Source organism: Artibeus jamaicensis, unplaced genomic scaffold (assembly GCF_021234435.1).
Source record: "Artibeus jamaicensis isolate MK-2021 breed Jamaican fruit bat unplaced genomic scaffold, CSHL_Jam_final scaffold_1964, whole genome shotgun sequence".
Taxonomy (NCBI): domain Eukaryota; kingdom Metazoa; phylum Chordata; class Mammalia; order Chiroptera; family Phyllostomidae; genus Artibeus; species Artibeus jamaicensis.
The window spans coordinates 4,583,653-4,607,089 of record NW_026522030.1 but is presented as its reverse complement, the minus strand read 5'-3'; the positions used below and the strand labels follow the sequence as shown (position 1 = coordinate 4,607,089).

Below are 23,437 nucleotides of genomic sequence, written 5' to 3'. Positions count from 1 at the left end.
TGGCCTGGGGAAGTCACGTACCAGCTGAGACCGGGTGGTGGCCTTTATTGTCGCTGGCCCTTGCCTGCCAGGAATAGCAGGATGAATGAGCAATAAAGCATTCTGATTTATTAGGGAAAAAAGTACCTTAAGGCAAGGAGTGAGGTTATCTAGGCTTCTTACTCTAATCGGCAGCATTTATTGCATCCCTACAATGGCAACCACAACTACAGACACTGGCAGTACAGGTGCCAGCAAGTCATTGGCCCTGGTCTCTAGTTTCTGGAGGGGTGCACAGACAGACAGGACTAACCATGCATGTAAAAAAGAGACAAAGACTCAGCAATAAAGGAGACGTGGGTAACATGCCAGGGTGACATTTTGTCTGGAGGGATCATCCTCAGAAAGGGAGTGACATGAACTCCAACCAGACCTAGAGGACAGTGAGGTTTTGCTGGACAGAATCGGGGACATGGCACTCCAGGCTGATGGCACAGGACCAGCAAACAGGTGCAGGGCGTCTTTGTGGACATCTGAGCAGAAGAGGGAACCAAAGTCAAGGTTAGAGGGGCAGGTTTGGCTAATGTTAACTACAGGTAACAGTAGTAGGAACAGAAGTAGCCATGGCAGGTGGAAATGGCTGCAGCTATTAGGGGCCACAACAGCAGCTGCCCTGATGGCACAGAGTCAAGAACTATGCTGGGACCCTGGCTGGTGTAGCTCAGTGGATTGAGCGCGGGCCTGCGAACCACACGATCGCAGTTCAATTCACAGTCAGGGCACATGCCTGGGTTGCAGGCCGGTTCCCTGCAGGCCACTTCCCAGCTGGGGACGCAAGAAAGGCAACCATACATTGATGTTTCTCTCCCTCTCTCCTTCCCCTCTTAAGATAAATAAATAAAATCTAAAAAAAAAAAAGAACTATGCTGGGGTCTGTGTGTACAATGCCCCACTGAGTTCTCAGTAACTCTATGCACACACATGCATGCATGCACACAGCTATACATACACACATATGTATGCATATGTATATCTAGCAACATGTCATTTTCATTACCATTTGATAAGAGAAGAAATGAAACACAGATGGGTGAAGTAACATGTCCAAGGTAAAAAACAGGGAAGCCCGAATCTGCAGGCAGGTCTGTCCATCTCCAAAGGCAACGCTTCCAAGTGCTGTGCTACATGTCACCAAGTGTCAGGCCGAGAGTGGAGAGTTGATCACAAGGGCCAAGAGAAAGCCATCGAAGGTGTCTGAGCGAAGAACACAACTCGACAGTTGCTTTCAGAAGATGCTTCTGGTGTCCCTCATACCCTCTCAGCTTTCCTTGGGTGACTCCTACCTTCCTCTGCCTAACAAAGTGCCTGCTGAGATGCACAGGGGCAGACATGGCCCATGGGTGGCAGCTCCGAGTCTCCCAGAGGAGCGAGCACAGGTGGGCCCAGCCCCTCTGAGGCATGCTCCAGACTTCCCTGAGGCTGGGACGAGATGTATCAGAGCAGTAGGTCCAAGGAGCTCCCGGTCCAAGGCTGCCAGCCCAGGCTGGGGTTTTTAATTAGCTGAGAGAGGGAGGAGTCAAGCCCTCTCACATGGAAAGAAGGAGAGACATCAAGAAGGCTCATAAATCCAGAAGCAAGGATCCTTGGCCTGGAGTTTGGCAGTGGGGGAAAGGGCAGGCACACTGTTGATCGGTTTTTTCCCTCTGTGATCCCCCCCGTCCCGTGCTTTCTGGCACAGGTGCTATCAAGAGGATAGGAAGCTACAGCTCTCTACACAAGAATCCCTCCAGATGCCCCTGTTCCTAGCCTGGCGATGTGACCAAAAGTCAGGGAACCTCATTTCTAGTTTCACTTCTATGACCAAGTTGCTGTGCAGTTTGAGACAAACTACAACAGAAAACCTCGCAGGCTTTGGAGTTGGGCATGAGCTTAAATCTCTATTGATCCTTATTAAACCTGTGACTTAAGCAAGTTGCTGTCCTTCTCCGTGCCTCAGTTTCCCCATCTACAGAATGAGACCTGGTACAAGGGTTGAATGAGATAGCACACACAACGTGCCTGACTCACAACGGATGCTCAGTACAGAACTGCTATTGTTAAACTCCTTTTCTTCCCTCTGGGCCTCAGTTTCCTCATAGGTAAAATGCAAAGTTGTGCTACATGTCTTATAAGAGCTTTCCTAGCACTGATTACCACTGGATATTTTCAGCTGAATTAGAGAAGACTTGGGTGTGGGCAGAAATAATATTATTTCCATATCCAAATCTAGGGTGAGGGGCTCACATAGGAAGGAGTTTGCAAATTTGCTCTTTGAGGGGGTCCAGAAGGCAGGACTGGGCTAAAAATCTTCAGGGATGCACATTGCATGCCAATGTAAGCAAGGCAACTCTGAGAGTTAAACCTATTGTCTGCCTAGATAGTGAATGAGCTTCCTATCTCTGGAGGAAAGTAAGTAGAACCAGGACAATGGTCTGGGGCAGATGTTCTGAATGAAATGTAAACATTGGATAGGATGCCCAAGTTTTTCCTTTAAGGATGTTAAGTGCTGAAAATGTCCTGATGCTTCGGTGTGTTACTAACTTACCATAGAGTTTCTCATTGAATTCTCACAGCCCAGAGAGGTAGGGGCATTAATGTCCCTGCCTTACAGATAGGAACCTTGGGATGCGGGGAGTTGAGCTGTGTGCTCAAGGAGCAGGGACGGGACCCCTGTGCCTGAAACTCCTAAGCCCCTTTGTGTCACGCAGCTGGCCTCTCATCTCTGATTCTACACCTGGTGGCAGAGCCCCAGCCTGACTCACACTGATTGCAGCCGTCCCTTCCTTCCTTCCCAACCTGTCTCTGAACCCTGCCTGCTCCCCCACATGTATTTTTATGTGGGGCTGCCTGTTAAAAACGGCTTGGCTCCTTACCATGCGGAAGGAGACAACCGGGCGATTAGTAAAATTTGTTACCAGTACGTCTCCGAACAAAATTAAATTAAAAGTGCAGCTTCCCTGTCAAGATAAGGGCCAAGCTTCTAAGATAATTTTTCACTCTCAAACACTCAATTACCCAGTGAGGCTGGATCAGATACAATCAAAGGGCGGGGGGAGAAACAGAAAGTAGAGAGAGAGGGAGAGAGACCTCCAGAAACAGAAGTGAGAGTTGTTATCCTGTCTCTGGCCAGGGGCATTAAAGAGGCTGTTGCCATGGTGATGGGGCTGGACCACTTCAGGCAGGTGGGTGGGTGTGGCCTCTGACTATATCCTGTAATAAAAAAGATGCTCTTCCTCCGCACTGTCCCTGAGGCCAGATGGTGTCATTTTTCACCTGAATTATTACATCTTTCTCCTAACTGGTCTCCCTCACCTCACTCTTGTCCCCCTCCATCCTGGCTTCCGTGAACGCTACAGTGACCCTTCTATCACAGAAATCTGAAACCATCACTTCCTTGTTGAAACCCTTTGATGGCTTCCCATTGTCATCATGAGGAAGTCCAAATCACTTAGCTAGTGTTACCTCCAGCTCTCTGCTCCTGTAATTTTATGTTTCAGTGAAATGAACTAGACATCTCCCTCCCTCCCTCCTTTCCTCCCTCCCTTCCTCCTCTCTTCCTTTCTTCCTCCCTCTCTCCTTTGGTCAAGAGAAATTATTTTGAGGTCCTAAGTTTGCCAGGCATTCTGCTTCATCTCACTCCATTCAGTCCCCTCTGTCTCAAAGAACCTCCTCCTACCTCCTCGCCCTTAACAGTCCCACCTTGTTGCTCAAAACTCGGCCCATTTCCTGTGCCAGTGTGCCTGCTATGATTCCACTGAACCAGTCCGGTGCTCTTCCGTTTTGCCAACACAGAATTTACCCCCCAACCCCAATCAGGGCCCTTTTCATGCTCTGCTCTGTTGTAGTGGCCCATCTGATTGTGTTCCCCGGCCAGACAGTGGGACCCACAAAGGGCAGAAGCTGGGCTTCACTGATGTCTACATCCCCGGGGCCCACACAGCAGGCTTCTGGGGAGAGTCGTGCACTGAACTCACCCTGGGCTGAAAGGGTGGGGAATCTGCCAGACACCTCCGTCAGGGACTGCAGGGGCCTCTCTTTTCCTTGTTTCCAGTTCCCCACCACTATGTCTTTAGGCACCTGTTTCAAAATTTTCCTCCCCTGGACAGCCACCCTACACAACCCGAGGCCTTCACTCCAAACCGTCTTGGCAATTAGCACATGGCTTACACTCGTATTTCTTTTTTAAGTGCCTTGCCATTACCATCACAGAATGGCAGAGCTGAGGAGGACACTATAAAATGACAATCTATTTGACTAGAGAGACTGAGGCCACTGTGTTTGATTGATCTGGCATTCCCCATTATTTCTTGCTCCCTCTACTAGCTTGAAAATGCCTCGTGGGCAAGGACCACCAGGCTTATCCATCTTGATGTGTTTTCCTAAGGCGGTACTGCTCAACCATGGCTGCACCTGGAGAGCTTTAAGCAAGAATTGAAGATATTCAGGCTCTACCCCAACCTATTAAATCACACTCTGCACGGAGGTCCAAGGATAGACATTTGTTTGTGAAGCCTTAGCACATTTATTATGTATAAAGGGCTGGGGACCACACTAAAAGGGAAAAGTACCCTTTACTCAAAGTATCATTCAAAGCCCAATTATACGATCATTTCATGCTCCAGGATGCTTTCCACCTGGATATTTTGTTCTCATTCTTCTTCATCCTTTCTTTTGTTTTTCCCACATGAGGCAAAGATGAAATGCTTTCATGCTTCCAGGGATCCCAAGACCAGGTACAATGGTTTGAATGAATCGTGAGGCAGGCAGGGATGGACAGTGTTCTTCAAGATTTCAGATCAATTTAAAGACACAGACGTCTTTAAGATAATTGGACCTAGCTACTGAGACCCGGTCTCCCTGTGTATGAAGGGGGGGCGGCAGGGCTGCTACCACTCACCACTGTCTGCCTTCCGGGAACTGTGCTAAATGCTGTACTGGTTTTATTTTATTTCAACCTCAAAACCTCTCTCAGAAGAAGGAACTATGGATATACCATTACGGAGCTGAGGGAAGCAGGGACCGGAAGGTTGGAGTAATCTTCAATTCTGCCAAGACTCGGACCCGGCTGTGTTTGGCCCCACCATCCACTGTAACACACACTGTAGACTCCAGGAGCAGTGTGGCTTCCAAACTGCACACTGGGCTGTCTCCAGCAAACCCACTCACCTGAAATCCCTTTTGGGAACAGGCTGGGTATAGTTGCTAGACAGAAGGACAAATAAATGCATACATACATATATAATATGCTGTGATTCACCCACACATGCTGTTCAAAGGAATTCTTCCCTTTGTCCTCAAAAGTAATCACTGTGATATTTAAGTTCAATCCTTCTTAAAAAATCATCCTTCACAGTTATTTGGCTGTACAATAGTCCGTGAGGTTTATGCATTATGATTTACTCATTCTCCTACTGTTGGACATCTGGGCTCATGCTAATTTTTCAGCATTATAGATTATACCACAATGGCTATCTTCAGGTTTAGAGGGTCAGAAAAACTTGTTACTGTCATGGGAAAAAATATGGTCGTGACATAACATTGAGTGAAAACGAAGTGCAAATGTGTGTTGATTACAGTTATGTGTCGATGGGAAAGAATATATATGTAAATGAGGATGGGGGAAAATAAATGAGCTCTTTGTTCTAGAAGGTTCTTATTGGTTTCCTTTTTTTCTATTTTCTTCTAGTGCTATTCTTGCTCTATTTTACATTGGTGAGAAAAGATAAAAACCATATGCATGCCACCCCCAAGATGGTTGAAACATGTCAGTTCCCTGGATGCCCTGAGAGTGGGAAGATGACCTCAGGAGTCATTGGTCGGAACTTCCACAGACAGACAACAAGCAGAGAAGGAGCTTCTTAAAGGTTGGAGCCATGTCTTATTAACCCCTAATTCCCCAGAAAGCCACACCATTTCTGGGATCTGCAGTGTGCATTGAATGGATATAAGCACAGATTTCAGAGGCCATAGAGGCCTTGCATGCAATTTATTCAAACACCACCTCCCACCTGAACAGATGCAGAACCACAGAGACTTGCCCCAGTCTCCCCAGCATTTGAGTGCAAGGGCCACAGTTGACTCCATTTTTTCCCCCTAAAATCTACTTTAAATAGAAGTGGCAGATGGTTAGCAAATTTGCTCAATGGGAGCCAGGCACAAAAGGTTCTTCACCAGTCCAATACACAGTGGGTTCGACTCAGTGACCTAGGGTGCTGCACCTTGTCTTGCTCGTTGAGTTAGCAACATCTCTCTCCTGAACCCCTATGTCCTGCAGCCTCTTAGCTGGTCTCATGAAAAACGCCTCTGAGCTGTGGCGTCTGCTTCTTTCCATGGACAGCCAGGTGGTTTGATTGTACCTGAGATGTTGAGACAAGGATGCTGGCAACCCAGAACCCACGACAGAGGGGCACAGCCTCCGCCTCTTCAGTGCCTGGTCTACTCCTCCCCTTAGGATAATCAGTCTCCTCCTCTCATGCCTTTATTTACCTCCCTATGGGAGACCCAAGAACCTTACTCCCCTGCACTCTGCATAGTCCTCTGCTCCTGAACATGGGAGGGACTGCAAATACGATGGAATATCGCTTTGTGATAAAGTTATGTTCTATGACAAAGATGAAGGGATTTTTTTCAGGTGTAATGACGGCCCCAAATCAGTTGACTTTGAGTCAAACATAAATGAATTGATCTGCGTAGGTCTGCCTGGAGCTGGTGAGCCCTTCATAGAGACTGGGGCTTGGAAGAAAGTATAAAAGTTGCTCTCCTGGTGGCCTTGAAGAAGCCCAGCAGCCATACCATGAAGGTCCATGAGTAAAGGGCCTGAGAGTGGCCTGTCAGAGCTGGGAATGGCCCCTGGCTGACAGTGGCAGGAAACCCGCATGCCTGCCACGCGGCTACAAGAAATGGATTTTGTCAATGACCATGGGCACTTACAAAAGGGCCCCCGACCTCATCTGAAAAAGCCCCAGCCGACTCCTTTATTTGAGACCCTGAGCCGAGAACCCAGTTATGACAGGACTGGACTCGGGACCTACTTCGAGTAATAAAGGTATATTTTGGGGGAGGTTAAGTTTGTGAAACAGGGAGGTAATATTGAGAGCAGTGACTCCTATTGCCATTTCCCTGTCAGACCTCTCCTGAGCTCAGATCTGGTTGGCGGCGTCCTCTGGGATGCCCTGCAGGTACCTTGAAGGCAGCAGGTCTAACACGGAGCTCAGCCCTTTCTCTCCTGAACATTGGCCAGTGTCCCTTCCCCGGCATCATGATTCTCTCCAGCTCCTGTGCCGGAAGTGAGTGCTCGCCTTCCGCGACCCTCACCTTCAGCAAGCCTCACCACCTCAGAGCCCATCAGCCACTGGGTTCCGACTGCAGGTTAACATCTCACCGACAGCAAGCCCTTCCCATGCTCTTCCAGAGTGCCTTCCTTCTACCAAATACACACTTCCTAGCTGGTCCCCTGCTCCAGTCCTGGTCCTTCTAGCTGTTTCTCCACTGTGGAAAGAGTGATCTTCTTAAAACGGAAAGAGGACAATGGACCTCTGTTCTTCAGAAAGTTTCCTGGGTGCCCCAATTGACATAGGTTCAAATGCAGGTTCTCTCCTGCTCATGTGGAGAGAGCTGGGGTAAGCACCTGGCCACCCCCAATTCATTCTTAATACTGGTTTCCCTCCAGGATGCCTTTCACCACTTAGTTCCCTCCAGCATTCCTTCAAAGGCACTTCTCCGATTTCCAAGTGATACATTCATGTATGTGTTTACTTGTGAGGTGCTCTTGCCCTTTGTTCTCTCTCCGGAACGACTATGAGCTTCATGAGGGGAGTCACATACTGGTCTCTTTTCCACTAAGAATCTGGTCCTTTGCATAGAATCTCAGCAGAATTAGATATTCAGTAAATGAAATGAATGAAACTGACAATCAAGGCCTTTCCCAATCTGGGTCGATATACCCTTCTCAGCCTTTTTCCTCACTATCTTCCTACACATTCCTTATACTTTTGTGACACATGATTCTGTTTAGTCACCACATAAATCCCACAAAGGCACATCTCCTCCATTTTTGAGAGGAGGACACCGAGGCCTGGGAGGTAAACTAATGTGTCCACGATCGAGCAAACCAAGAGTCGGGGCTAAATACGGCCATGCGTACAAGCACTGTCACAGCACTTGGCCCGCCGCAGGTGACCGTGCTTCACTTACTCTTTGTATCTCAAGGACGGGTTCTGCAGGGTAAGAGAATCCTGGTCATCCGACAGGACTGCAAAGAGTGGTCACCCACGGGGCTGGACGCAGACGGTCCGACCCTGGCAGTGTAAGGAAAAGGGGGGAGAAATCCTGCTGAGCCTCCCTGAAACACAACAAGGCGAGCAAGACTGATTATTCCTTCTCGCTAGTGTAAGCACCTAAAAATGACATGTTTGCTTTATCGCCTTTGGTCTCCCATTTGATTCCTGACAGCCGTCTCCCTCCCTTCGGAGCCAGGCTGTCAGAGGCTGAGCTGGTTTTCATGGCGAAGGAGGAGGAGAACTGAAAACAATTTAAACAATATTTTGGAGCTGCCACAGGCTTGGGAGGGAGTTTTTAAAGTTGTCTGGCTCCCTCACTGCATTCGAGGAACCCTCATTTGCCAAGAGTACTTGATGTTGCTGCAGGCGAGGAAGAGATAGTGTGGAAGGGACCTTTAAGAGAAAAAAAAAAAGAAAGAAAAAACCCACAACAGAAACCAGTGTCTATTTTTTTCTGAGGTTTGAAAAGGAAGAGAAGAGAGATATCAGGCAGAGCTTTTTTTTTAGCCCAATACAATTTTCTGAATACATAATTTTCTCTTCTCTAATATCTTGTTAAATAGGGCCAAATACAGGTATAGCTCAAAGCTAGGGTTCTGTACTTTCCTGTTGTCTCAGTAAGAGAAATCCAAACTCCAATCTCATCTCCCTGTGAGGGAAAACAGCATCTCCCTACAGAGCCTGCACAAGCTCCTAGAATGCTCTGGAGGAATGTATTCACCTACTACAAATCGCAAAAGGCTAAATACCAGGGCAAGACTTGTGATAAAGAAGAAAGGAGTAAAAATTCTATGACATTCTCCTGGGGACAGCCCAGGGGTGTTGTGACAATAGATTTTGGGACCAGTTGAAATTGGGTTCAAGCATCAGTCCCACAGCTTATTGATTGTGTGACCTCAGAGAAGTTATCTTCCTGGTGTTAGTTTCATTGCTTTGTACATAGAGTCATAGAGGAACATCAGTAAACACGCAATGGACCTAGCACAAAAGTGACAGCCGATAAATGGTTGCTGCCTTGGAAAAGGGAGGATACATTCCATGGGAGCTCAGTGTCAAAACAGGGGCGGGGGGACGCTGGCGACCAACATGGCAAGGAAGTTGTAGAGCGGCAGTTCTCAACTCGGGCTGGAAACTGGAATTTGCCCTCATTGCAGAACAACACCCAGACCCTCTGGGCAGACAAGTGAGTCTGAGGCAGGCATTTGGAACTGAAGATTTTTATTTGTTTATTTTAATTCTTACCCGAGGACATTTTTTCATTGCATTTTAGAGTAAGGAAGGGAGAGAAATACCAACGTGCAAGGGAAGCATCAATTGGTTGCCTCCTGTACCTGCCCAGGCTGGGGGTCTGCACCTGGACCAGGGGTCATACATGCCCACGCCCAGACTGTGGATTAAACCTGCATCCTAGGTATGTGCCCTGACTGGGAACCGAATCCACAACCCTTTGGTTACTGGATAATGCTCCAACCAACTAAGCCACACTGGCCAGGGCTGGAACTAGCTAATTTAAAAAAGCTTTCCAAGTGATTCTGAGGTTTGGTTAGGCCAGAGAAGTACCTAGTTGTAAGGTCCTAAATATCCAGCCTCCCTAGTCGACCTTGTCTTTTGTGTCTGGAAGAGACCCTCTCCCCTGGACCCTTAGAGTTTGTGGTTTGCTTTGTCCCCAGCCTAGTGCATCCTTCTCTAGGAAAGATTCTGGATTGCTTAGACTTTTTCTAGGAAAAAGTCAGTGGCTAAATTCTTACTTCTTATTGACAGTTATTGTCAGGGTGTACTGGCTCATATTTAACAATGTGCTCTCTGAGGAAGAAGGGGAAACAGCTACTGAAGTGTTTGCCAATTCCCATGGTGTAAATACTTCCGCAATGCTTGCTTATAAGCCACAAATTTGACGCTGCTCACAGCAGAGTCAGGAGTGATGAGCAAACCTGGCTCTCACAAAGTGATAGCAGGTGGCTCCAGCACAGCATCGGAAGTTTTCTCTGTCACATGTTTTCCTGATGACCAAATACCAGGACCCCCACTATTGGTGGTGCCCCGGGAGGCTCGTTCCTCATGGAGGCTGTTTTTTTTTTTTTTTCTGCTTTCCATACTGAACTCCTTTCTCAGTGTCTGAGCTGGGTCTGACCACCAGTATTCCTGGTTCTAAATCCTCCCAGGCTGATACCCTTTAAAGGGGTTAGAGTTGATAGCAGGAAATTTCTCAGGGATCTGCTCAAGTTTTCTGTACCAGCACAGACATGGGTATCTACCAGGTATTGTATGCCCTTTACATGCCTTATCTCCATCATATAACAGTCTGACCAGATTTTGAAATCAAAGAGCTTCAGTGCAAATCCTAACCTCACAGTAGCCTCAGAGACCTAAATCTCAGTTTCCTTACCTATAAAATGGGGATGAAAACAAAACCTCCTCCCAGGGTCGTTTAGAATTCTATAAGGTGATGCATATAAAGAGCACAGATGAGAGCAGAGAGTTCAGTAAATCACATGTGGTTTCTTTGTGCTTTTCTCCTTTTTCCCTCCTTGCTATGTTTTGATTATGAACTGTCAGAATGGCACTGCTGAGAACATAGTCTCCTACCTTGTTGACTGAGAGATAGGAAACTGAGGCCAAAGGGCATTCTCAATTCTTATAACCAAACAGGGGTGCCCCTCAGTTGGAACCCGAGCCTTAGGCCTTCCCACGGTTTCATGATCAATCTCTGTCCTGTTTCCCTCCACTCCTCCAAAGCTCTCCAAGCACTCGCTCTCGCTGGCTTTCCACCCTGCCCTGACCTGTTCCCGCTTTCCACATGCCTCTGTCCATGCCCCAGGGTCACCTGATAAGCCCAGCCTGAAGGTGCTGATGCGTTCACCTCTGGGGTCCCTTTTGTCTTGAACTCCGGTCACACTGTCCTCAGCAGGAATCCCTGTTGGGCAGGGAGTAGTCAGCCAGTTGGGTGGAGGAGGTTAAGAAAAATGAGGGGTTTGCTTCTGTCTTACATCCCCCATACCAGGACCGCCTGCTCCACATCCCTGACATCATTGCCTCCCTCCACAACCTGGGCTTTGGGTCACACTTTCCAGGTCACTCTCACTACAAAGGCTTAAAGGATGATTAAACACCAATTGATCTGACTTCAGTATTTACTCTTTGGAGCAGCGGGTCCTAGGGGACTGCCCTACAGATGGACAGAGGGCAGCTGGCAGACGTGCCTGTGAAAGAGGCTTTCCTCAGACAAGGGACAAGGGCGGTGAAGGGACAAGCCATTTCACAATGTCCCCAAGAGGTCCAGCCCACCAAATTCATGCTCTTACTGAAAATAAATATGTGTACTTTTTTTTTCTGAAGCAAGACTGACTTCCAGACCAGCATCATTTAGTGGACAGTGATCCCATGGCAGGTGCGCTCAGTGAAGCTTGTCCTTTCATACCCACCTTCTTTAATCTTCACAACAAGAGAAAGGAAGAGTAGAAGGGACTCAATACCAGATGTATCTTCCTTTATGCAGGAGAAACTGATGCTCAGAAGGAAAGTGCCTTGGCCTAAGACACATAGCTAGGGTAAAGCAAAGCAAGGATTGGAGCCCTGTCTGCTGATTCTGAAGCCTATAATCAACGAGGAGGGACTACCATTTACTTGATACTTTAATCTGGAAATAATTTCAAACATAGAAAAGCTGCAAGAATAAGAAGAGTAGAAAAAACACCCATCTATTGTTCTTTGCCCAGATTCACCTACCATTAACATTTTGTCCCACTATCTTTGTCATTTGAAAAGGCAACATTTTAACCTTGTGCAAAATGCTTCCCTTCCCTGAGTCTTGGTTTCTATGTGCATAAATAGAAGATTGGATGGATTTAGGACTGAAAAAACCCTGTGGTTTGATGAGAAGTGATGGATAAAGGATGCTCCTGCCTATTCGGACAGCCCAGCTTCCATTATTCCCGAAGCCATCGACTTGGACTCTACTCGGTTTCTGGCACCTCCTCCATCCCCACCGCAGTCCTCATGCTTGGCAGGTACTCCTCTGTGGGTGCTCAGCTTTCGCCTCACCATTCCCATTTCCTAGAGCCTCCCCTCCACCTCCGAATTCTCAGCTTATGTTTCAGAACAGTCTCCCACCCTCAATCCCCAAAGGCCTCCTCTTCTGTAGCTATGGCTCGAACATTCCCTCACCTGTTCTTTCCCCTCTGAAACAGGACTCCTTTGTGTGTACATGGGAGTGTGTGCCTGTTTTGTCAGGCAGGAATCGAAAAGTTTACACTTCCACATGAATTAGCACAAAGCTTTGTTTGTAGTTCAAGGATTCTTATCAGGATAGAAAACTCTCAGCTCAAGAACTGCCAAGTGAAAAAGCAACTAAAACAAGGAAGTAAGCAAAACCAGGGACATTCATACTCTAGTTCTCTCTGCTGGTGAACTAATTATAATTAGCAACGGTTTGAGAAAAGTACGTAGGGTTAGGAATCAGAAAACTGGGTTTGGTGGAACTGGCTGAGCAGCCTGTGGATGAGAAGAGTGAGGGCCAGACAAGAAGAGAGACTAGCCCAAGGCCACACAGTCCCCAGCCGGGCAGGGCAGGGAAGCCCACGCTGCGTGCTTGCGAGGCTGGAATTAACCAGCAGCTGTTTCTGCTCTGCCTCCTTCTCAGCACTGTGCCTGGGGCTGGACACACCATCTGCACTTTGCATCTGGACCTTCAATTATGCACTAGCTTATCCTGTTCAGCATCGCTTATTTGCATGAGCTGCATCACCCCTGAGGAGAGTATATCCACCTTCAGGCGGGGGCCCCCCAGCCTCACCTCCCACACTGCCCAGCATCGTGCTTAGTAAGGTGTTTATTCCATAAATATAGGTTAGACTAGAATCAGCTTCAGACTTGATGATGCAAGGCATAAATATCCTTGTCTGACAGATAGAAAACCTGAGGCTCCAAGAAGGCGTGTTTGTCAAGGGTCACTAAGTGAGTGAGGGCTAGGGGTACAGACTGCAATCCGCACCTCCTCACCCTGGGCCCAGTATTTTTTGCTGTGTGTAGTGTCATCTCTAGTTAACAAGGGTGAAATTCTGCTCAGTAGACACCTACCATATCCAGCTACTTAATTAGTTTTAGAGAACACCATGAGAATTAGCAAACCTCAAGCAAGTGATGAATAAATTGGTTATTTACTTAACCAAACATAGAAGTCTTTGTTTGACAAATAGAATTCTTTAGGCAGCAAGATCATGGCTGATATGAGGTCAGATTTATCTACAAATCATTGTGAATGTTCACTCATGCTTCCTGGACCAGTCCTACAGGTGAGGGCCACCTACATAACGTGGTTGGTTTATTTAGGGTGCATGTCAGCAAACTGTTGTATTGTTATGTTTTTTTCTTGGAATAAAGTTTTATTAGGACATACTTATGTTCATTCATTTATGTGTTGTCTGTGGCAGCTTTCAAAGTACAAGGGCAGAATTGAACACGGCCAACAGTGACTACTACATGGTCTGCAAAGCCAAAAAAGGTTTACTAATTGGCCATTTGCAGAAAATGGCTGCTGCTTTACGAAATCCCACCAGATACACATCTTGGTCTCTCAGTGTCTGCAGTTCAGTCCCTCTGTCTCTCTTCCTTTGTGCCACCCACCAACTTAATGACTAGTTCTTTGCTCTGAGGCAGGGTTCCATTGAGCCATACCAGACACCTTTGAATAGCATCCCCATTTTCCTTACCAAGAACCTGAGGCTTAGAGAAGCAAGGGCTGATTCTCTGACTATAACATAAATCTCTTTTCCAGGGGCTCTTATTGCCCAAAGTAAGATACTAGCTGATTTAGTTTTGGTTCAGAATGTTACTGAGGAAAGGGGAATTCCAGGAGGAAAAAACAAAATTTCTTGAGCACCTTTAGGCAACTCTGGGAACCTTCCATCTCCAGACTTGCTTACTCTGCGACATAGGTATTAGCAGCTCTATTTCACACAGAGGGAAGTGCCTGGGTGTTAAAAGCCCAGCCATAGAAAGGAGACGAGATAAAGTCAGGATTCATAGCCAGGTCTGGCAGAACCTAATGCCACTTCTATTTCTTTTATGGGATGTGCTAAAGAGAGAGAGCTAGGTCGGAAAAACCTGTTTGAAGATTTTTCTCTTTTCCTGTTCCACGTGCTCTCTCCGCCAGCAGCCCGGGGTACATCCTTCTCTGCCAGGGAAGCTCCTGAACTTGTTACCTCTCCTCAAATCTCACATACTCCAATGCACTTAAAGAACCCAGGCAGAGCGGGTTTTCAACATTAGTACTCGGGCCTTCCTCCCACTACCAGGCACGTCACCTGAGGATGTTCCCGGTGACCTTGAGGTGGAAGAAGGAGCAGGACTGACACCTCAGTTCTGCTCCCCAGGAACAGGGGGAGAAGGGAAAGGAGAGTAGAGCTGTTTCCAGCAAGTGACAATGGAGTGAGAGAAGACAGGAGGAGGTGAGAGAAGAGCAGCATCCACCTGAGCACTTATAAAAGCTCAGACACTGGGCCAGGCATGTCTTTCACCTGTTCATTCAAAAATATTAACCCAGTTCCTGCTACTCACCCCTCCTCGTGTTGGGTGCTGGGAATGAAAAGGTAGGGAAGCATCCGGTTCAGTGGAGCCTACAAACTTTGCCCAGAGAACATCCCTGTGTATGTAAAATTACACCAGCAATGACATTACAGAGGGAGAAGAACATAGGAGCTGGTATAGAACAAAACAGGGAAATTCAGTGTGGGCTGGCTTAGCCGAAGACTTACAATGTGAGTGGAGATGTCAGAGGGAGTGGGAATGAGACAAAGGGCAGGGGAAAGACTTCCAGGAGAGAACAGTGATGAAGGTTCTGGCAGGACCGCCGTGGGAGTGCTGGAGAAGAGGCCTGAGTGGGAGGAACAGACAGGGCCCTCGGGACATGGGCAGGCCAGACCACTCAGAGGCCAGTAGGTAGTAAGAGGTTCATATCCCACCTTCTAAGCAGAGAAGCAACATGATCGCTACTTAAGTTTTGACTGGGTTGGAATACAATTAAGTGGGACTAATGAGAAGGTGATTTTAGCAGTTTTTAAGCAAAGAATGTAGGCAGCAGGGGCAAGGATGGCTGTGATGGAAAAAGGGATAACTTATTGGCAAGGCTTCTAGTTACAAAGGAGTTAGTTACTCATGTTCCCATTTAATCCTCACAATTACCCTGAGAGGGAGGTATTTGCCCCATTTTAAATTTTTATTTATTTTTAGAGAGAGAGGAAGGGAGGGAGAAAGAGAAGGAGAGAAACACTGATATGAGAGAGAAACATTGATCAGTTGCCTCTCTTCTAGGATGCCCTGACTGGGGACTCAAATCCACTACCTAGGCGTGTGCCATGACCAGGAATCAAACCGGCACAACGATGCCCAACCAACTCAGCCACAATGGATAGGGTTGCTACCTTATTTAAAAGACAAGACTATTGAGATAATTGGCTCATGTCATGTGGGTGGCTAATGAGAGACCCAAACCTAGACACGGGTCACTTTGCAACTTCAACTCTTCCAGGAAGCCTTCCCACATTTCTCTGGTGTTCCTCCACCTTCCTCTTCTCTCTCAAAGTGGGGACAGGGTGAACCTCCCGGGTAACATCTGGCCATACATTTCCTTCCAATGTCTTCTGACTTCCTCCCTGGTACCACTCAGCCCCCTGTGGGGCCCTCAGAAAGACCTTCACTAGGATCTACTCACTTGTTCTCGGGCATCCTTTTTCGACCTCTACGTATTAATTGGGAAGGTCAGATCAGAGATAGGCAGTGACTTGGCCAAGGTCACATAGAAAAATGGTGGCAAATCTGGGACTAAAAACCACTGTTCCAGTCACTGCTTCCTTCTGAGCCTTTCAAAGATGGCAATAGTTGAACGTCTTGACTCAAGTTCACATAGTCCTAGATTTGAGGAACACAGCCCTGATCCTGTTTCCAGATGGAAATGAATGGGGTAGGGTGAATTACTATGGGTTCCAAGTGCAATGAGATGACTGTTTTCAACCAACTTCAGGTTCACCCTTCCCTGTATGTTTCTGTCTCTCTCCCTCCACATCACTGCATTCTATCGTCTGCTCTGTGAGAGGGCCAGGCTGGCCCTAGGCTGACCATGGGGGACACCTGACCTACTGCATTTGCTAAGGAAGAGCTGGGATGGTGGTAGCAGAGGTCGGGGAGGAGGCTGGGATGACGTGGAGGCAGGCCTGGTGGTGAAGGCACAGCCAAACAAGCCATCCCATCTTCTGGGATGACAGAAGCCAGTCTCATGCCAGGGGCAGGTACTTTCTCCCAAACAAGAACCAGGAAAGGAGAAGCACAGTGGGCATGCAGGAGGCAGACATGATGCGAAGGAGCAGGAGCCAGGAGCCAGGCGCACGTCAGGAGCGGGGGCTCCCCACAGATACACGGCGAGTCCCACTGACCTCAGAAGTCACACCTTCCCAGGTTTTGGATGAGAAAACGAAGGCCTGGGTAAGCAGAGGGACTGACTGAGGTCACACAGGGCACTGGCAGCAGACCTGAGATCCGTCTGCACGCTCAGTCCTGTGCTTCTGCCCCCGGAACTGAGCTCCACTATAACATCTTCTCTCCTTCCTTAGACACACACGTGTGTGTTACAGATACCAATTAACTTTAATTCTTAGAACAGCCCCCTAGAGCTTTAATTTTGCTGTTCTTACTTTTCAGTTAGGAGGCTGAGGGACAGAGAGCTCATGGTTCATATTCAGGATGGCACTACTAGCAAGTGGAGGGACTTGGATTTGAACTTAGGCAGCCCACTGCAAGATCCATGCTCTTGCCCTGGCTGGGTGGCTCAGATGGTTGGAGCACCATCCCATACAGCAGAAGGTTGCAGGTTCGATTCTCGCTTAAGGAACATACCTATGTTGTGGGTTCAACCCCTGGTCAGGGAATGGGAAGCAATCAATCAATGTTTCTCTCTCACACTGATGCTTCTCTCTCTCCTCCCCACCCCTCTCTCTAAAATCAACAAATATATCCTTGGGTAAGGATTAAAAAAAAAAAGAATCCATGCTCTTAACACTGTCTGTTCCATTGTCTCTTATCCGAGGACTCCCAAACTTCCCCCTTGATCACCTGTGTACTTACCCCATGAGGGCAGTGAGCCCTAAAGATGCCTGGACTCCTGCACAATACATAAGAAATAGCAAAAGGGGCCACAGCCCTTCCTTGGCATGGGCAATGCGCTATAAGTTTATTCAGCTGGAGCAGAGGTTTTACCAGGACCAAGTTCACTTTCTATGCTCAACAAACTTCCTTAGCAGCAGCAGCACCAGCAGCAACAACCCTGACAATATCAGCTAAAGTGTCAGGAATGCGTTCCCTGTGATTCTGCAAAAGGGGCCTGGTCACTTATGCTCAGAGAATCTACACTCATGATTCTTTTGCTCCTCTCTCAGCGCCCTTTCTGTATTCTCGTTCCTTAGCCTTTGCCACTATCTACTATATTTATCTTTTGATATAGTGCAAGCCACACAAGGGTAGGGTTTAAAAAAATTCTTGCTTGCTTTGTGTTCCCAGTGCCTAAAAGAATTTCAGACACACAGTTGGTGCTTCACAAATAGTTAAAGGATGTAGGGGAGGGAGGGAGGGAAGACTCACTAGGAAATAGCTAGAGAAAAGAGCAGAGATTGGTGGGAAAGGAGAAGAGGAGACAATAGGAAGAGAGAAGAAGACAGAACACAGAAGAAAACAAAGAAAAGACAGAACCATAAAGAGAAGAAAGCCATGAGAGAGGACAGAGGGAAGAAGAGACGAGGGAGGACAGAGAAAAAAGAAATTAAAACAAACAAGCAAGCAAACACACCCAGGGTATTGAGGAGGAAGAGAGAGACTGGGGGCACCAGAGGTGGAGGGAGAGGCACTCGTCATTAGTGGGTGATGAGGGGAGGATGGAGATTAAAGCAGGTGGCTTTGGCGTTGGGCTGTCAAGAGGGCCAGGAGGAAAGCGCGTGGGCAGCACCGCGGCCCAGGCACCCTCGCCATTCTGGAAATACAGTCAGCCTTTGGAGTGCACAGAGGCACCAGGCCAAATCGTCTGACACTCTGCGGCTTGCTTTTGTTTTTCTTTGATAAGTTTAACTCCGACTTAAGAGAGGAACGCTCAGCGATGGATGTTTATCCAATTATCTATAAATAGCCCCGTCTTACCGAGGAGGCCCACCACCTCCCCCAGCTTGAATTCTGGCAGCTGTTGTGGGAAGAGAGAGAAGACAGGTCAGGAATCATCTATCACCAACTTTTAAATCTCCAATGCAGCAGATATCAGACAGCCAAGACATGGGAAGGAGGGAAAGGCAAGCCCAATTATTCTAATGGCTGAGAGGCTGCAAAACCTTCCCAGCTGATATGCCAACAGAGACATCCCCCACCCGGGGACTTTTTATTGAAAGGCACCAGGAATAGTGAGATATGGAAAATAACGAGAACTGAACTGACATTAATAGCGTCCGTTTCTTTTGCCCTTCATATATACCAGGCACCATGATGCATTTTTAAAATAATCATAACCAAAATGTATCTTCAAGTCTCTGTGGGGCAGTGGCAAGACCCACTTTTTAGATGAGAAAACTGAGGTGTTAGGCAGGTAGTTAACTTGCTTAAGAGCAAAAGGAGCCCAGAGAAGCTATGCAATCAGCGCTCTTTGAACACCATCACGCGCGAGTGGAATGCACACAGAACCATGTTGTGGGGGAGCGTCTACCCCTGTTCCCAACCACAGACACTTCCCCAGCCCACTTCTTGGAAAGGTAGTAGGAGGGTCACAGGTTGCCCTGTGCCCCAACGAACTGCTTCCATGTTTGCCAGAGGGCCCTTGATTATTTCCAGGGCCTGGTTTAAGCCCACGGATCCGTCCTTAGTCACTGGCATGTTTGTACCCCAAGTTCTCTTCCAGGAATGCAGTCTTGAACTTGTTGATTTCCCATCCTTATAAAAACACTCAGGGGTGAGGAATTACATTCACAGGTAATTGCCTGAAATATGCCCCATTTTCCCTTCAGAACACATTTTATCATGGGAGAACCATGGGCCCCAGGCCTTGACGGAGTCCTGCCTCAGCATTGTGACACGTTCTTAGAGTGGGTGTCATTGAGATTGGTAATCATGCAGTGATACTAATTTCATTGCCGAAGGCACAGCCCAGGGGGTTACATGATGTCATGTTTCTAGGGACCAACTGGAGAAACTTTCCTCTGGTCTCAGTGTCAGGCTAGGAGAACTTCCTGAATGAACTCTGGTTCTGCCCCAGAGCCTCTGTACATTTTCTTGCTGAATATGGTTTTTTTTTTCATTGGCCTTTTGATTGGTGAAAATCTCTAGGTTCTGAGAACAACCCTACAGTATAGCACAGATTATCCTGCACTGATTTAACCTGCATGTAAGTAATTTTCCTTTTTCCTATTTTCCTTTCTAGCTGATTCTCTTGGTTACTTCATTTCCTGTGCTGGATGAAAAAAAATTGCATAAACTTTAAAAAGTCACCTTTCAATCCTTTGGAAGATGAGGTGGCATCGAAAGCCCACAACGAACAAACGTAACAATGGCCACTCCCCTAGCCAAGCTCAGTGTAACCTGGACAGGGATTGTGTTGAGAAAGATTTAGGATCTGTCATTAAGCACAAAATCTGCGTCCCATGTTTTCCTCCTATAAACTGGTTCTGGAACCTTCCCAAGGCCACCGGTACCTTTGCTGCGGCGACGGCTGCGGTACTGCTCCGTGTAGAACGTCAGCTGCGTTTCATCGTCTGCCTCTGACCCTGACGTCCCCTTGGTTCTCCCAAAGCTGATTCCCCCTGCGAGGAAGCACACTCTGTTAGTCATCACCGACCTCCAGAAGCCTATTGATTCCCTCATCCACCCCCAAGGTCAGCAACCCCATCCCTGAACTCCTTTCTGTAAATCCCAAGTGACCCCGGAGTCAGCATGATTGATGGAAGGAGTCTGGGCTCTGCCTTGAGCTCCGGGTTCTAACCAGGGCTCAGCAGCCTCAGGGCTGGTGAACCTGAGTAAAGGCATCGCCTCTCTGGGCCCTGGGTTCCTTCTCCCAAAAACAGAGACAATAACTATTAACCTTGCAGGATTGCTTTAAAGAGTAAAGGAGATATGATATGTAAAATGCCTGGTCCTTGGCAGCTACTAAATAATTGATAGCTATGTTGTTGCTCAGGACCATAAGTCTGCCTCTGAGAAAACATCAAGGCAACTTAATTTCACACACATTTCAGTCAAGTGCTTACGAGGCCCAGAGCCAGACACCGGACACACGGAGATACAACCTGGGCCCTGCCAACCACGGGATCATAAGCTAGTCAAGATGATAAATGGGATCCTGTGGTGCCTTTAACCTAATTCACTGCCAGGCTTTCCACACAGTAGGACCCTGGGAATATGGGGGAGAGCAATCCGTCACAACGCAAATGACCTGGGAAGGTTTAGGGAGGAAGGAAGATTAAGTCGAGCTGGAAGGGTGGATGGGGGTTCAGCTCTAGGAAATGGAGTTCCAACGAGAGGTGAGAGCTGGAGCATCCCTCAGGGCGCTGCAGTGTGTGGGCTGGTGGAGGCCACGTCAGGTAGACTGCTGACGTGGAAGATATGCTGGAGCTGCCCAGCGGAAGGGCCTAAGTGTCACATTGAGGACAGATGTCACGGGAGGCTCTAGAACAGGAAAATGAAAGCATAGCTGTGCATACCAGGAAGAAAACGACAGTGGCATGTGGGTCCCTCAGGACGGGTGCCAAGGAGGGCGAGCAGCTAGGTGGCCCAGTAATCACCTGGGGAGAGGAGACCGATCTGGGTGAAGCCATGGGCGCTGAGGATGGGGAGGAGGCGAGGGGTGCAAAGGGTGCCTCAGAGGCAAACTTGGAGATGCACAGAGAAAAAAGGGCAATGTATTATTCATATGCTATGACAGTTAATTCCAAAAATGATAAAGAAAAACAACTCACAAGAAATATACCAAATTTGCTCTAGCTGGTGTGGCTCAATGGGCTGAATGCCAGCCTGTGAAGCAAAGGGTCACCAGTTGGATTCCCAGTCAGGGCACATGCCTGGGTTGTGGGCCAGGTCCCCAGTGCAGGGTGCATGAAAGGCAACTACATGTCGATGATTCTCTCCTTCTCTTTCTCCTCTCCAAAATAAAAAAAATAATTTTTTCAAGAAAAGAAATATGCCAAATTCTAGTAGCAGTTAACCGTGCAAGGAGGAACATGGAAAACTTTTATTTCTGTACTTTCTATATTTTTTAATTGTTACAAAAAAAAAAAAGCAGAGGATGTGGAAAAAGTGGGATTAAAGGACTGGTACACTCTTTACCCTAGAGAGGAAACACTGAGGCAGAGCTTCAGAGCGTGCTGGGGGTACATGGCGGACAAAGAGAAAGAGGGACTTCGTGTGGTGCCTCAGACGCCCACGCCAATAGACTATCCCTGGGAGCAGATTCAGAATCTGGCCGAGGTGGTTGTCCTGAAAGGAGAAGTCAGTGGCTGAAGGATGGCGAGAGGGGAGATCTCTCTTCACTATAAATGTTTCACATCTTTTGAATTAAGCACCAATAAAAACCTATTACCCATGGAAACATTTCACCTGAAAAAAGGGAAAATATACATCAGAAGAGGGAACCATCACTCAATTCACGAAAGGATTTACGATGTCATTTCCTCTGGTAGGATAGTGAAATGGTTTCCCGTGTGCAGAAAGGCAACCTGCAGATGCTTGCTCTCTAGTTCTGCCCTTGTGTGTTCACGCGTTCGTGGGTTTGTTCGTTCCAGCAACCTGTTGGGCAATTTACTCTGTACCTAGAAGGTGTCTATTCATTATTACATGCAATCATCATCACGAGGAACGTGTAATTAGGAACAGGATAATAAAACAAAAACAGAGACATGCATGGGCGAGTCACTTGCTGAAAGTCACCCAGATGAGGAGGAGAGTTAGGATTCAGGGCTAGTCTGTCGAGCTCCAGATACAGGCTCTCAGGTGTGAAAATCACTGTCCTAGAAATAACTAAGAAGGGAACTTTGGGGAAAGCAGATTGTCCTGTAAACAACAAAGTGCCAAATACTGGGTTATGATTGTTGCAAATACCATCTCGTTGCAGACTCACAGGAGGGAGGTATGATGCAGCCTTTACAGATGAAACAACCAAGGTTCAGAAAAGGAAAGTGATTTGCTAATAATGAACGATGGCCAAGTACAAACGTTTAACCACTTGGAACACTATCTCTTGGTTTAAAGCTCTGTAAAATGGAAAAAATTGTTACCTGCCCTGCCCCTTCCTGAACATAGTATGCTACAATGAGTGGAAGTGTCCAATATCTGATCTTTATCCCCAAATGTGACTTGTTTTTGGTCATGGTCCATCCCTGCCCCTTGGTGCAAACTTTCCCGATCCTCAGTAACTAAGGCTGGGCCTAGAGACAGTGGGGGTCTGTCTTCTGCAGCTGCCCACTGAAGGCTCTCCCCACAGGGAGCTGGCAGAGGCCCTACGGGGACTGTGGAAGTGGTGGGAGAGAGAGCTCTGCGGAGGCCAGTAGGGCTTTTTAAATTGCCATCAAAATATTTTACTGTTACAGAAAAAATGAAGGGAGGGGAAGGAGAAGGGGAGAAAGGAAGGATGGAGAGAGGGAGAGAGGGAGGGAGGGAAGTCAGGAAGCAGGGGGAGAAGGAAGGACTGAATGAGAGGGAGAATATTTGCTTATCTACACACAATTCTCAGCCAAGGGGAAATAAAGGCATCTGATAAAATAGTTGCCTTAGGTACAGGAAGCATCTGTCAACCTTCTCGCTGTTGTTTGGGCAGCAGAGGAAAAGGGAGGGAACTGTGCCTGTTAAATGTCTATCCCAGGCCCTTCCCACACCCCTGTAATGCCACCTCGCTAAGTCCTCCCTCCCTCCCACCCTCTCTCCCAAACAAATGACCTATTCTGCCCCACCATGATGAACATGTCAGTTGGGATTCATTCCTTACTGGGATAGCCGACTGGGGGTAATACAAAGTCACTTGGCAATTCAGAGATAATAAGAAAAGCTCACCCCTGTATAGCACTGTCTCCCTGCCAGCCAGAGCCCTTCACATGAATCAACTTGCTTAACCCTTACAGTGACCCTAAGAAGTA

At 47.6% G+C, this 23,437-nt stretch overlaps 1 protein-coding gene across 2 annotated transcripts in view; it reads right to left on the bottom strand.

The window, feature by feature from the left end:
- Positions 1-23,437, bottom strand: part of ASTN2 (astrotactin 2) — an 817,144-nt gene that overhangs the window by 517,721 nt on the left and 275,986 nt on the right. For both annotated transcript variants that reach the window (XM_037154714.2, XM_037154715.2), the window contains exon 5: positions 20,009-20,116. In XM_037154714.2, the coding sequence (XP_037010609.2) occupies positions 20,009-20,116 (108 nt within the window). The remainder of the gene's footprint in view (positions 1-20,008; positions 20,117-23,437) is intronic.